The 15,609-nt window shown below is 40.0% G+C and overlaps 1 protein-coding gene across 3 annotated transcripts in view; it reads right to left on the bottom strand.

The window, feature by feature from the left end:
• The window catches only part of ATXN7 (ataxin 7), a 105,644-nt gene that overhangs the window by 15,886 nt on the left and 74,149 nt on the right, over positions 1–15,609 (bottom strand). Inside the window, exon 1 of one of the 3 annotated variants that reach the window (XM_006263033.4) lies at positions 14,917–15,164. The exons of the other annotated variants lie outside the window; for them this stretch is intronic. Coding sequence (XP_006263095.2) covers positions 14,917–15,052 — 136 coding nt within the window. The 5' untranslated portion in view covers positions 15,053–15,164. Of the gene's footprint in view, positions 1–14,916; positions 15,165–15,609 lie in introns of those variants that run through there. 3 annotated transcript variants of the gene reach the window in all.

The following is a 15,609-nucleotide window of genomic DNA, read 5'->3' as shown; positions in this document are numbered from 1 at the left end:
CTTTGTGACGAGCATTCCTCAATACCTTTATCTCCTTATAGATACTCCAAGACTACTGTCCATCCGAGCAGAATGAAACCTCGAGCATACACCTATCCCTATACTGGCTAACCTTAAGTAGTGAATTTCCCCAGGAAAAATAAAAGTTGTTCCTAATAGTCAAAATAGTCATCAAACATCCATTGCATAGTTCGTCCACTGCCTACTGCCGTGCAGATCTGGAACGCCCTTAAGAGTTGGACCTCACTTTTTGATTTATATTCTGCTTTTCCCATGAGCATTTCGATTTCCCTTTCATAATCTGACCAGACCAGTTATGGCAGAATTGTGTTCCAGAATCAGACGCCGCAGGCTCAACTCAGACACTGGGGGGGGGAAAAAATAGCACAGGGATATTTGCCTGTTTGTAAGCACGGCTAGGCAAGCACCAGACAAGTCCCCCGTAACAAACCTTCCAGAAAAGAAATGACTAAATTTACGGATTTAAAGGAGACTAATATCATAGGATACTACTATCATTAATACAGGGAAACATTTAGCTATACTGCAGTTCTACATTAGATAAACTTGATTAATGCTTCAAACGTATCTATATCAGAAGAGTTAGTTGTTAGCACCGGTGTTCATGTGCCTGACAACTCCTTGACGTGGCCAGGTCCATCTGTGAATGCACATGTTAATCAACAGGTCACTCAGCTGCCTGACTCCTGTGGTTCCTACAGAACATGGGAAATCAGCTATCTGACTCATGCTGGTGATCCTGGAAATCCAGGAAGGGCGGCTATCAGACTACGGAGCTGGTGAAGGGAACCGAGATCTAGGGAGTGGTGGAAGAACAGGTCAGCAATATTGTGTTTTCTCACCTAAGACTGTTGACAGTGCTTTAAACCCCGCAATATAGCCATTTTTGTCCCAGAAATGGTCCACAAGGCACTGACAAACCCCATGTAGCTGGCAGAGACTGTCCACTGAGTCTTGACAAAAGTGCAACTAATTCCCTTATCTGCTGGGTATTCACAATGCTCGAGTATTCCAAGCCAACTGCATGACAGTCCTTCATGCACTGGGGACCATGAAATACCCTATGGATATTCTGCTAATTCAAAGCAGGAAAAAAAAAATCCTTCCCAGCTCTAAAATATATCAACTTGACTCAAACAATGACCAATCCAAAAATCTTTTCAGCCAGTCAGGACAAGTATATAGCTAATCACAAGGGGTTATGCATGAAGCTAGTGCCAATTTAGCCAGCAATGCCTCCTACCCCGCACCTCTCCCCTCCAACCGTCAGCAAGAGAGTCAGGGCAGAGGTTGCCATAGAGAAAGGAGTCAAATCCTTCCACCCCACTGCAAGCCTGCATCCTCCCACATATGGAAACTTGAATTTTAGATATGCACATCAGCTTTGAAAAGAAGTATTTACAGCATGGACAATGGAGGTTAGATCAGGAACCCGGACTCACAACATGTCACTCATTCACCGAGAGCTCCCAAACTGTCATTCTGGGTCTGCACCCCTGTGAAATGGGTATAATTACCTATGACATTTACAGCCTAACCTTTGTTAGACTTTAATTAACAAATGCAAGGAGGTTTGAGATCTGTGGATGAGATAGGCAACAATAATATGAAACAATATCCACCACTCGCTCTCTTAATAATGACTGCTTTATAGTGATACAGGAGGTTCATGGTAACGAGTTACCTTAATCCTTTATGATGCCCAATATTAATAATCTATTATATTTACAGAGCTAGGTGCTGCACCAGTTTTCCAGTGAACTCTGCGCATCCTATATTCAAGTAAATGGCTGAGCTTCTAATATGACAAACTGCTTATTGCCAAATGTCTTTTTATAGCAATGGCAAGAATCCCCGTGTAGCTCTGATAAGTTACTATTTGAAGGACATTAGTTCAGCTATGCTTTATGATGTGGCTAAACCTCACACACAAACCATGACAGAAGTATTATGTGAAGCGATGAGGGAAATTACTCAATATCTCCCCCCAGTACAGGATTTTTAGAAAATTTAAAGCTCTGACACTTGTTGCAGTTAAAAATAATCCCTGATAAACTGGTGGGTCACTAATGCAATCTATTTTTATTCATTTATTTTTTGAAATGAGAGAAGGGTGTTACTTCCTTGGAGAGTGTTGGGGGGAGGGAAGGAGGGAACTGAGATAGTAACGGAGGCCAACTGCTTCCTTGGAAGTTGTTATGAGTGATAAACTATGCAAAAAAAAATCAATGTCAATTGATCCAAATGATAGGAAGGCTTTTTTCTGGCATGTTCAATCAATGCTGTTCAATTAGCCTTAGATTAAAGTAATTTGAGGGAGCATCAGACTACACTGCTGTTTGCATTAGTGTGCAATAGCAGGACAGCCGGTCTTCACCTAAATTAGATAATGCAAAAAAGGAAACCCTTTTAACTGGTGATAATTAAAGAACGGACCTAGAGGACCGAGACTGTTAACCAAGTACCATGCTTACCCACAGCATGACACAGGCAGTAAGGTCATCTATAAATAAAAATATTTTTAGGCTCCAAGTGAACTGAATCTGATAATTTTTGTAACCTTTGTGCTGTGAAAGACGTGCAAATGATTTCAGAATAACACGCTGATTTTGTTGACTAAGACTTTAATGGTGCTTCACTGACTTCATAGCATTACTTCAAATTTCGGACTGCATCTACACCTGAATTTTAGGGTCTTTCCCAACTGTAGTAACAGTACACCTTCACACAGCTGCTACCAATTGCGGGAACCCCCGGAACAGGCCAGCTACCATTTTTACACCTGTCCCCTAAAGGAACTACACCCAAACCTGACAGATGATTGAACAAGTCTGAGGACAAACCCAAAGAAACTCAGCTATTTAACATCAGTGGAGAATCTACCCTCCTGTGCAGACGAGGCCTCGGTGATTAAACTGAAAATCTAAGGGATGGGTTGGCATAACTTGTGCTTTCCTCAGATAAAAGTTTCAAGCTGCAATAGAACGAATTATTGTGAAATTTAGGGAAGCAACACAATCGTTATTCTGTAAACTGTAGAATAAACAGTACAGATGAAATGACGGATGAATAGCAATTATAGCAGCAACAAGGCTTGAATAATGTATTCACCAACAGCCAACAGAGGTTTGGTGATGGGAGGAAAAGGGGGGCTAATAGATCAGTTCTGTAGAATTTAATCTTTTATTTTTCAAAATTAAGTTCTGGCTTGTGCGCTTGCAGAGACAGTCATCCAAATGTGGAGTGAAACCAAACTGATTTCAATTATGTCTTTCTGAGTCTGCAGAGAGCGAGCAGAAGCAGAGTGAATTTGAGATGATACCAGTCAGCCTCATCGCTGCTGTTCAGGACTGTGAAGAGCAGCAAGGCAAGCAATGAGGTTATTCATGGCAGGCCCACTTGACGGCAGGCAGCAGCAGCACTCTGGCCCATTTCATTCCACCATTAGAATAAATCATAGATCACCCGTGGGTAAATTTTTCTCAGGATAGTTTGAGACATTACAGATGGCAGCTATCCTGCCTAATGCAAGCAGTTTTTCTGAACTGCTAATGCTATGGGCTGCTTGTGTTTAATTTAGGTCATGTGCTGAATGACTTAGCAAAGGCATGTCAATAAGAGTCATGAGCAAAAATTAATATGTTTGAACAAGACTGAACGTTTCTTAACTCTCGAGTGCTCAAGCCTTGAACTTCAAGAGCGCAGGCCATGATTTTTAAAAAGCTACGTAAGTTAGGCACTTAAATAAGTACCCTGATTTTCAAACATGCGTAGTACTTTGCCATTGTAAATCATCGCATCATGGAACAGCGAGACAAGTTTCTCTCCATGGGATTTTCCGTACCTATGACTAATAATAAGAATTATAAACTAATTATACACTAATAAGAAGAATTATATTAGTCTCTTTTTTACCCAAATACTTTGAACCAATCACCTTCTCAAAACAAACAGACCCACAACCCTGAAACAAGTCAGCCTACATGCAGGGTAAAATGCAAGAGTCTAACAAATCAAAGAATACCCCAAAGAACAGAAATACCAGAGACACCAGGAAGTTCACTAGCAACTTCTCTACTGCCTACTGGTTTCAAATGGAGGATGCTCAACGTACAATGGCAAAAGGCAGTAGCAGTGAACCCTCTGTCTAGATAGTTAGGTTTATAGCTCTGGCTCAGTTATAACTGGAAGACTGTGTTTGCTTCACGAGAAGATATCAAGAAAGAGTTGCCAACTCTTACGATTTGTTTTCATGAATCTTGTGCTATTTAATATTTTCCATAAAGCCCTAGCTTCCCGAGTCACAAGAGTCCATGGAAAAGTCAGTTAAAAAGTTTCTGGGAAAAAGCTTCAAAGTGTTAAACTCTATAAAGCCACATATCAGAAGGCAAATAAAAGTAACCTCCATGTGCTCCTGATCTGTAAGACTGCAAGCACGCACTCATTTCAGCTCATTTCAGTAGTTTGGGTTGAATACACAGCACACGGCACAGACCCGTTCTTGGACTGGATGAGCGCAACTCAGAATTAGGTTTCCAGTGGGACCACTCATTTTTTTCCTTTGAAATTAATTAATATTTCCCAATATATGTTTAAAATGAGCTATTTCTGCCTGTCAGTCTTAATAGGCAGGCAACTGAACACACAATGGAGCTATCAAAATCAAACTGCCGTACTTGCAAGAAAGGTTTCAGGGTATGTCTGTCTACCCCGCTGCTGGGAAAACGAGCCCATGCTGAGCGCTGTGCTCCTGTAACCAAATGGCTGGCAGTACCCAACCTACCTAGTTTAAAGTTGGCATGGGAGTTTCTAAACCACGCGGCAATCACCGCTGTGACTTCAGGATAGATTTGCACCAGAAGAATTTAAACTCACATCACTTGCTAAAGCAATAAGCGGGAGGTGGGAAGAGCTATGACAACAGTCTACCAATATGGGGAGTTTGTTAGACCAAAGCTGGAAAGGAATTTAGTCCTAAGGGACCAAATAGAAATAAGGATGAAATTAAAGGAAAAATTATGCTGAACATCAGGAAAAGATTCTGGGCCTTGAAGATCTGTGAAGGGGGAACCAGAAAATACACTGAAGGGGAACAATACTGCCTTGGCAAGGAGGTTTCAGATTGCTATGGCCAAAAAGTCTGGTACTGTCCCTTATAACACGGACGCATCTTGACACACGCAGAAGCATCTCTGCCAAAGGAGTGCTTGTGGGCACAAGTGGCACAGCAAAGGGGGAATGAAGTTTAAAGCACACTGAATTTGAATTTGAAGCCGTACATTTAAATGAAAACCTGAACAGAAGCAAGCTAGTCTTGGTGACATCGTTTCTCAAGTATTGTAATGAGTTAAAGATGTGTGAAAATAATGTAGAACAGACCAGAAAACATTTTCAAAGGAGTGGCGGTTTGAATCTAGATATAAGTGAGAGTTCACCCAGTTTAGCATTACTGAATGTCTACTCACTGAGGCGTTGTGGCAGCTTTACAAATCAGATAATAGGTTTGCTTTTCTCTCCTTCTCAGAGACCGAGCAGTGCCATACATGCACAGTGCTAGTATATTAATATACATCATAACATGAAAATGGAAAAAAGGAACAAGCTTGCTTTCGGCTTCCTGCTCCTTCTGCAACAGATGCTGCATCTGTTCTGGCTTGGGCAATAGGAATGAAGAAAAGCTGAGCTCTTATACCCTCATAAAACCTTAAGAAAAACCCTTTTACACATATACGAAAGACTATGGCATGAACCATCAATGAAATAAAGTAATAACATTAGATCAGGATAATACCATGAAATTTCCTTCAGCCTTTTTGAAACACAGAACAACACTGTGGATAGCACTGTCATCCAGAAAATTTAAAAAATGAGTTGCCCTTTACCAATTTCTGTGTGTTCTCTAATTTTGGGTATCTTACTTCTCTCTGCTGACTGATGAGGGGCTTGCTAAGCGGGTGGCTGCTTCTGAAGATACAATGAGAGTCAATATAATCATTGTTCAATCAATCTGTCTGAACATTCAATGAGATAGTACTTAAAGTGTCTCTAGCCTGGTGTTAAATTCACATTCGCAGACAAGGTTTGTTTAACCTGTGTCTTGTAATAATTGGTCTGCAGAACACTGCAGCTCTTTCTTAATAGTCTTTTTTCAACTAGACATTCATTATAAAGATAGTCGGTAGTGAGACATGTCTAGTGCCAGTTTGATATGGTCTTTTAATAGTGTGATTATCATACAAACTGTTATTGAACAATCAAGGAGAATTTTGCATACTATGCTAAGCATACTGCATTGCTATATCGCTGAATGCTACTAATCATTTGCCAGCCGATTATAGCTTCCATTTGAGCCTTTGTCATTACCCATGACTCACTCTGAAAATATTTTAAAATAATTCTCTCCAAGTGCTCAAACTTTTCAAATTCTGCAAGTTAACATTCCTTCCCTTTCCTCTTCACGTAACTCTCCCAAAAATCAAAGCTGAACTTCATTGTTAAAGCTCTGCTTTTTTATGGCAGCTCCAAAGGACATTTAAAATGATGCACTCGTGATTTTCAAACTAGTAACTTGGTTTCGATCTTGAAGGTGTCTCTTAAAAAAGACATCAAAAAGATGTAACCAAGATTTTGGACAAAACCAAAAGTTCTTCTTTTTTTTCCCTGCTTCAGACATATGCTAGATGCGTAACAGAGCTTCTGGCACATCAAAGAATTAAAACCAAACCACTGCACTCGCCAAGGTCTCAGTTCTACGAGATGTCCAATCTTCCCACCTCCCAAAGTCAGTGGCAGTGGAGAAACACCCTGCAAGATCAAGCCCCAAAACAGCAAACACGCACATTTTCAACAACCCTTAATAGACCAACTTAACCCCTAAGAAATCTTTGGGTCTACATAATTTTTAATCATTAAGTGAAAAAGGATGCGATACCCAAATTATTGGCAGAGTTAGAAGCTGCTGAAAAAGCTAGTGCTTTTTAACAAATTGTTTTTCTAGTTCTAAAAGCTTCATATTCATGTTATTAAAAGAGCTACACGGAAAGACGTGCTCGATGCAACGACAAGTTTGGTGCCAAGGGATCTGATAGTACAGCAAGTAAATTACACGTCAAATACGATGCACAATGTGTAAGTGAGCAGAAAACGAACACAAGGGAGACCAATGATTTGAAATCAAGGGTTTTTTTTAGTTTTTGTAGGAGGCTGTTTATGTATTTGTTTTGAGTTAATGTACTTCACTTGCCACTTGCCAATTGCCATGGCTTTATAACCACATTTTCCAATTGTATTTATTTTCACTAACTTGTCACTGTGTGAAGACTCGAGCCAAGGAAAAAAGAACACAACTGACTGCAGAGAAAATCATAAAAATTACTGTACACAATCTGTCATCCAATAGACAAAGCAACCTTTAAAAAGAAGGGCTCTGCTGCCATTTCAGTTGATCCTAGATCCTGAACCATGATCAAGCAACAGCTTTTCTGATTTAAATGTGATTTTTATCCTTATTTCCTCCTGAGGCTCACTTGAGGCAACAAAATATGTCACCTGTATATAGTTGAGGAGATTCTGTTTTCTATGCCTCCATACCTTCATTGCTATATGAAAAATAAAGCAAGTTTAAGACCTGTGGCCTTTAAAGTTTTCCAAATATTCTCTTAAATATTATATTTAATGTAATAACTAACACTCTAGGAAACTTTTAGTGGTGTTCAAACTTCCTGTAGATCAATTAATAAATGCTTGTGACAAAACATACAGACAGATCAAGTTTAATAAGAAACTCAGTTTTCCTTACATAAGCATAGGGCAACAAGTCAAACCAACCTGCGCCAGTGCTAATGGAGCCCTTATTAAAGTGAAGCAAATCCACTTGTACGCACACATAGTTCAGCCCTATGAGAAATGTTATTTTAATGTGCATGGAGGAAGCCAACGTTGTTTCACTTAAGTGCAAGGATCAGAATTCAGATCCAATGAAACCAACAGTGTCTACTAAGCAGGTGAGCAAACGATCAAATTGGAGCTTCTGCCAGCTCCCAACGGGGGCCAAGGGAACAACGATGGGGACAGGACTTCAGGTCACTCTTCCTGCTAGGGCTTCATGTGGTGATCTGGGAGCCACTGCCTGTAATCTGCTGCTTTCTTATCTTTTACTGCTTCACAGCCCTTCCCTAACTACAGAGCTAGCTAGCAAGAATTCTGCCTTCATCTTCCCCTGGTATCCCTTTAATCATCCAATTGGTTTAATTTGCCTGGTCAATCAGGATGCTGTCTCCAATTGTACTGTGGTTAAACGTATGTTTTTATTGATTAAATCGCATTTAAACACCAGTGGTATTTGCCAAAACGGTGAGAAATCGACACTGACAAATCTTTCATGGGGCACAGGTGATCAGTCCGATAGGTCGCCAAGTTTCATCTGGGGATGGTACAGTATTTCATGCCCGTCTGTCACCAAAATGTATTCTCAGCCAATGACAGTGCCGATGACCAGGAGCTTATATGAACTACTGTTGGGCAAAATATCCAGAGATACTTATACAATTTAGTCACACGGCTCACACAAGAATTAAACTGCTATTAAGGGAAAGGGGAAATATGAAATTAAGATGGTTTCTTACACAACTAATTATGTAGCTGATATTGCAGTGCATCAAGGAATGCAACTCATCTGAATGGCAAATCCTGTAGGCATTATGGTATTTTATGTTTTGCTGCCCACCTGCAATGAAGGTCCTGATCTTGGCAGGGGGCCCTAGATACTGTAAGCAAAACAGTAATAAGTAGTAATAGGTATAAAGTAGTCAGCTACAAATACAAGATCAAATAAAAAGCATTCCTTACAGCCATGCGGACGAGTTAACATTCCTGCTGCAATTTCCTCTCTCAAAAAAAATGGAAGCATGATTGCAACACTGTTTTCTTTGCATTGTACTTCTTAATGCCACCATTCAAGGACTAATTGGAGTCTGATGGTCATACACTGCTAAGCGTATACCTTTGTATGTTAATACCCTTTGTATGTTAAAACAAATGTAAATCTGTTACATTTAAAGTTATACTGCACGTCTTAAAACCTGAGGGCACATCTCCATCAGTTGGCATGTTAAAATACAACCTGTCCCATCAAAAATAAATGAGCCTGGCCACACTGGGTTCTGCCTGCTAGGCCACGGAGGTCCCGGGGGGCAGGCAGCAGGGCAGGGAGCCTCAGCCCGTAGCAGGAAGCCCCCCACCACCCGCCCCACAGGCTTCTACCTCACATCATCCAGAAAAGGCAAAAGAATTTGCCTACTAAAAGATAATAATTATGGAGAAAGGAATGGTTTTATTTATTTTTTAAAAATGCTTTCCGCATCCATGTAAAAATTGGTCCTCAAAGGTTCATGCTGCGAACACTCACTCTTCATCGTCCCTCACCACTTTTAGCTTAAAAAAACCTCTTCACACACTACTCAAAATCGTGGACTTTTGTTTGTTTGTTTTTAACTTTTCTCTTCGAAATAATCACTTTCAGGCTGCGAACAAGGGAAGATTCCAGTCCAAAAAAGATGTTTTTAGGAAGGCTATAAGAACATAAAAAGATCTGCAACTCCAAGTGTAGCAGGTCCTGCCGGGTGCCTGCTACAGTGATGATTTCTTCTTGTTAGTAGAAAATGTTTGCTTTCATATTGTGTTTGTTTCAACATCAGCCGTTTCCCTAAATTTATATTTGAATTCACTCACAGGACTCGCCCTTGTACAACCCCTGTGAACTACATGAGTCAAGTGCCATTATTCCTACTTGCTTATATGGAAACTTTTGTCTAGAGATGAAATAACTTGCCTAAGGCCACAGAGCAAGTCAGTGGCAAAGAGATATCATGCGACCCAGAACCCATTGGCTCTAACTCTGTACTTATTTATGTCGCCAATTATTGATCCGTATAATAAAATGCTGAGAGGCACCATGCAGTGAACTGTGCAAGGCCCTGAACATACACTATGAAGAGACACCCCCCACTCCAAAAGACTTGTATTAAATGCGTCGGTACGTCTGTTTTCTTTAAACTGATTTTAAAATTCTCACTGAGTAGCAGCTCTGGAGAATAGAAAGTAAATTGCCCGAGATGTGTAAAGTACAAGCTGTGTAATTTTTTTACATCTCTTTTTATAACCAGAACAAACAAAATAAAATAACCAGCCATTTCTGATCATACTGGTTAAATGTGCTGGACCACAGCCATAAACATCAAATTCAGTACAGTTCAAAAAATATATCAATGTGAAATGTGGAGGGACTGCAAAGTGGGAATGACACACCAAGACCCATGTATCTGTAAGTGTATAAGCCATTCCATTAAGAATTAGCTGCATACTCTAAAAAACCTGATAAAAAAGTTCAGATTAGGAAACCAGTGATGGATTCACCAGCGTTTGGTATGCTACTTGATTTTTAAATGATGAACATAAGAATAACGATCTATCTTAATCTAATCATATTCTTCTTACGCTGGTTTTTGGTGAGTACATGACTTAAACAGCTGAAATGTCTGCACGTGTGAGAGAAAGTGCCTTTATTGAAACCAAAGCGGGTAGGGAGGAAGCAAGTGGGGGGAGGTCAGAAAGGAAGAGCACAGTAAGAAAGCAAGTATTGTCAACATTGAGTTTTAAGATACAGATTTTTGCAATTCTGCCTCAATCATATTTAAAAATCTAAATTAAATGACCCCTTTCTCTCAAATTTGGGAGCATGCTATTAGAGTTCAGTTTAGTTAGGCACTCTAAGAGAGCTATCAGAACAGCATTACAACCTGAAATCTTTGATATTTCACATATACTAACTCAGCAGGTATGACTGCATCCTTATTAAAACCAGCAGCGCAACAGGAAACAAAAGCCAGATTACAAAAGAAAGATTACTGTAGGAGGAAAGGAAACCCATGAATGGATTATAAAAAGTGTTATTAAGCATGCAGCAGAAATATGACAATAGTAAAGAAGTCTTTAAATGAAGTAACCCTCACTTACTACCCACTTCTGCTGTTTCCTCTCTCTTGTTCTCCATGCATCCACCCCTAATGCTAGTTTTTCAATTTTCTGCGTTTATTACTAATCCATTCAAATCCCGGGTGAACAGAGTGCAGGGGTAGCTCTCTGTAATCAATTTGTGCAGGATTTAAGATCTCCCTTTAAAACATTTTTTCAAGTCCTCCCTGTAAAGTAACCTTAAAACCAGATACTGGTACAACATGGTTTTCCCGGGTCTGCCAAAAGACAGCTTTGTTACGTCTGCTTCTGCTTATAGCGCTCCCAACCCGGTAGCGGACTGAAATTAGTAACACCCCGGTCAGGTTCATTCCAGCTATTCACAATCTTGTGGGTAAGCAGGGAAACTGTTAAGAACCATGTGGGAAAATTGATAGAGGCAGGGGCTTGAATTATTCATGAGGCAGAACCACTACAAAATGGAGGGCAAGGGACAGGGATAATCAGGAGCAAAAGTCCTTCCTTTTCAGCAGCAGGAGGGGAAGAAGAGGTCTTCAAATTTATTAAGCCTCTTCTAGGTAGAGGCGGATGCCAGAGATGTCATTCCTCCGGATTGCTCCCAGGAAGGGAGTCGAGCACCCTTTCTCCAGCGGTTTGAAAAAGGATGGGAAGACAGATGGATTTCTCACTAGGGAACTGCCCCAGCCCTTTAGGTTAGTAGAAGTCTTGTAAATCCGCCAAGCCCTGGAATACAGATACTGCAAAGTTATTACGGAAAGATAGCGGCGTCTCTGATTGTAATCGGGCCATGCAGAGATTACGATGTCCGCATCAGAGTATACGAACGCTAATCTCTGCATAGCCTGTTGAGGACATTACAATATCCACATGGTCTGATTACAATAACAGGCACCATATAAACCGTATTGCTGCTTATACAAAAGTGTGCTATTCAGAGCAATTTCTGCATAATCACATCTGTCCTTTGAACAGTGCTAATACACAGTTAATAGGAAACAGGATAATACTGCAACCGTGTGCAAAGGGCAAGAAGGTTCACCCCTTTAAAAATGTTTGTGAAAAGTCTTGCACACTTAAACCAGCCTTAAAGGGACGTTAAAGTTTTCTGAAACAAATAAACGAATAAAAAAGCCAAAGCAAAATCAAGAACGTCGTTCCAGAAATTATAACGGGAGATTTTACAAGAAACGAACTGTTGGAAAGCATGGAAATAGAGAACGAAGGTAATCTGAACAACTTCATTTCTGACTTCACACCTCTGGCACATCCTCTGCTAAAATGAACGTACATCAGTGTATGCTGGAAATGACAATGTGAGTTGCATTATGTTTTTTTCATACCAGTACTATAAAATATTGGCACGTCATATTCACTACATTAATACATCCATAACTTACCCACTACTCATGTCACCTAAATGCCTATCCTCCAGATATCATTCTTCCTTGGTGAAACAGTACCATTTCAGAGGACTCAAACACCTATCCAGCTTCCACCCTGTTTCTGCACCCATTTACATGACACCTGCCAGGCCATTCTTTAAACTTTCATAGTTCACATGCCTTGTGCTGCCTGCAGCTACCAAAAAACCATAATTCTTAGAAAGTGCCTGATACGCGTGATGTATTCTGCTATAAAAACCATGGAGTTTGAGAGCTATTAAAAATCACTAAGTGAACCTAAATATATATATGTTTGTAACTCAGCTGCTAAGATACCCAAATTAATGGTAAAGAGTGAAAAAAAAAATATATTACGGGGACAGAAAGATTTCCACATAAAAAGGAAAATAAAATAATAAAAAAGAGTAAGATAATTTAGTTCGGAGGGTTCATGAATAAAAAGACCCACCACAGCACTGTAAAAAAGATAACAGAGGATATAAGCTGGGAAAGTCGGCCCTGCTAACCGCTGTCTCAGAAAAGAAAGAGCAATGGGATATCCACTGTGAACAAAAAATAACAATTGAATCTTATTTTTTACATAGTACATAACTGACCTGTGGAACTCATTGCCACAAGGTATCAATGAGCCAGGCTTTAAAACTGAAAGGATTGTAGGATAAAAAAAAAAGCCAACACATTTATCTGGACAATTAAACTAATCAGTTCACCTGTTATGAAATTAAAGGATATAAACATTTTTGCTTCAGGACATAAGACGACTGCTGATGGTGGGACTTCAGAGTCTCTCTCTCTGGAAGGCTATGGGTTTTTGGGGCTGGGGTGTCTTTTTGGGCAGCACTCCATGAAGCATCTGGCTTCAGTAACTCTCAGAGATGGGATGCTGAGCTAGGCAGACCGCTAACTATAAATGCTAAGTGTTAAGGCATACAGGTACAAGTTACAAAAAAAACTGCAAAATCAAAGCGACCACATCAGGTAAAACTAAAAGGTGACAGAAATACAGGACCAGATTTTAAACTGTTTGGGGAATAAGCTACAATTTTCAAGCTTTCCAGTTTTTCCAAGCTTTAACTTAATGAGGATTTCTGCAAGGGAAGGAAAGATGAATTACAATAACTTTTTAAAGTTTCAGAACTTTAACTTCCCTTTGAGAGTCTGTATCTCAGAATATAACATTCACACAACAAAACCTAGGCACGACAGAGCAGAAGCAAATTATTCTGTTGTTTTTTGTTGTTGTTGCTTTAAGGCAGATCCTTAATGGAAGTTTATACTGGTTTTATGACTTTATGGCACTAACATTTTATTAACCATAGAAAAAGACCCATCAGAATTATTCCATTAATGCCGGAGCTCTCTCGGAGCAGTTACGACGTAACGTGCCAGGGTTTTGCAGGATACGTTTAACGACACGCACTGCCTAACATTTTACAGCGAGGGTGGTGGTACACTGAAGTCACCGATATCACCAAACAATGACATAAAGCAAGCACGCCAGCAGTTACGGTGCTCACACAACACCCACTTTTCAAAGCCAAAGAATTCGACCATTTTCAATTTCATTTGAAAAGAGCCCAGCGGTGGTGCAGCTAGAACATGTCAGCCTGCAACTAAAAATTAACGCTTTAGTTAATGCTCTTAGCACACAAATGCAGTTGGACTCAAAGCACTTTCAGGCTGACAATTTACTGCCACATTTCAGCCCATGGTGAACAACAAAACGATCATCCTGACCACTATAAACAAAGGCTCAGGTCTATAAAAGAGAATGCATCAGATAAAATTACCCAGCTGGGTGCCACTAGGAAAACAGTTCAAACAAACATGTTCTTACTAGCTTATTCCTTAGTTAATAATTTGATAAAATGAGACTGATTGGATAGAGGAGTGACAGCATTACAATCTACTTTAAAGGATTTAACTGCTATTGCTTCCCTCCCTTCCCCATTAACACCGGTTCTTTAATTTGTTTTTGGATTTCAAGTTTCTGCAGGGAAACAGCTTTTAAACAGATTATACTCTGTTTGCAGCACTTCCTGTTTCAAGAAACCACAGTTACCACAAACAAGATAAAAAACCCAGACAGTTAAAACTTTATAAAAATGTTAGCTCCAATTTTAGACATCAACTCCATAATAAACAATCATACTTTTCTGCAGCACATTTTGAAAAGAACGGCTATGTTTCAAGACACAGAGATGGCTTAGTGCAAACCTCAGCGTTTTGTTTGCGTTAATAGCAAACTCAACTCCCATCTGCTTTTGAACTTTGGCCAAATCACTCAAATGACATTTCAGAATGGCTTATGTGGGCCGCTTGCAGCAGTTAATCCCTCATTTTGAGATTATCCACTTTGATCAACTAACTCTGCAAGGGCCGTCTACACGATCTGCAGCAGTGTTCAACTCCATCTCTGGCTGAGTATAAACAAACGTCGCAAAATCACAAAGTAGAAGTCTTTTAGTTTCATGTGGCGTTAGTACAGAACTATACCAACCTTCTGCAAACTCCATGCAGATCTGGGCTCTTTGCCAGTTCCTGCCTCTGAAAACTGCACAAGAAAAGTTACCCAGAGCTTTCAGCCCTGTGCAAAGAGAAGGGCTGTGCTGGAAAGGCTTCTTGTTAACTTCCATTCACCTACAATTGATTGTGCTTCATTGCACACTTGCTCCTCTACAGCCTTGCCTCATAGTTTGGATCTGCCCACAAACTCCAAACAGGCTCCATGTTTGGTCTTATGTAACATTTGCTACTACAGTAAAGTGCACTTGAGTCACAAAGGTCCTGGCAGATAAATAGTAAAACAGGAGGTGGAGTCTCGGTTTTTTTCTAATATGGTCATACCAGGAGTCCTGGCTGATGTAAATTAATCCCTCTATTTTCATGGCAACGTGCCAGGGTTTGAGAAGGCAGCACTCCAACAATTTATCATGTTAACGTGCTACTGTCTCAATCACTTACTGTCCTAATTTTCTGTTTCTTTAAAGCAGCATTACCATCCCAGGCATACTAACAGATTACTGTGGACTGGATCTTACAAAAGCAAACACCACTTAAAAATCACTTATCGTTTTAACATGAACATGAATGCACCATTTACAGTTACCTGATAATAAGCAAATACATAAAATTCATCTCTAAAATTATTTGCATTCTCCATGTCAACACCCGATTACTTTTTATCATAATA

This window comes from Alligator mississippiensis, chromosome 12 (assembly GCF_030867095.1).
Source record: "Alligator mississippiensis isolate rAllMis1 chromosome 12, rAllMis1, whole genome shotgun sequence".
Taxonomy (NCBI): domain Eukaryota; kingdom Metazoa; phylum Chordata; order Crocodylia; family Alligatoridae; genus Alligator; species Alligator mississippiensis.
This window is presented reverse-complemented; position numbering and strand designations above follow the sequence as displayed.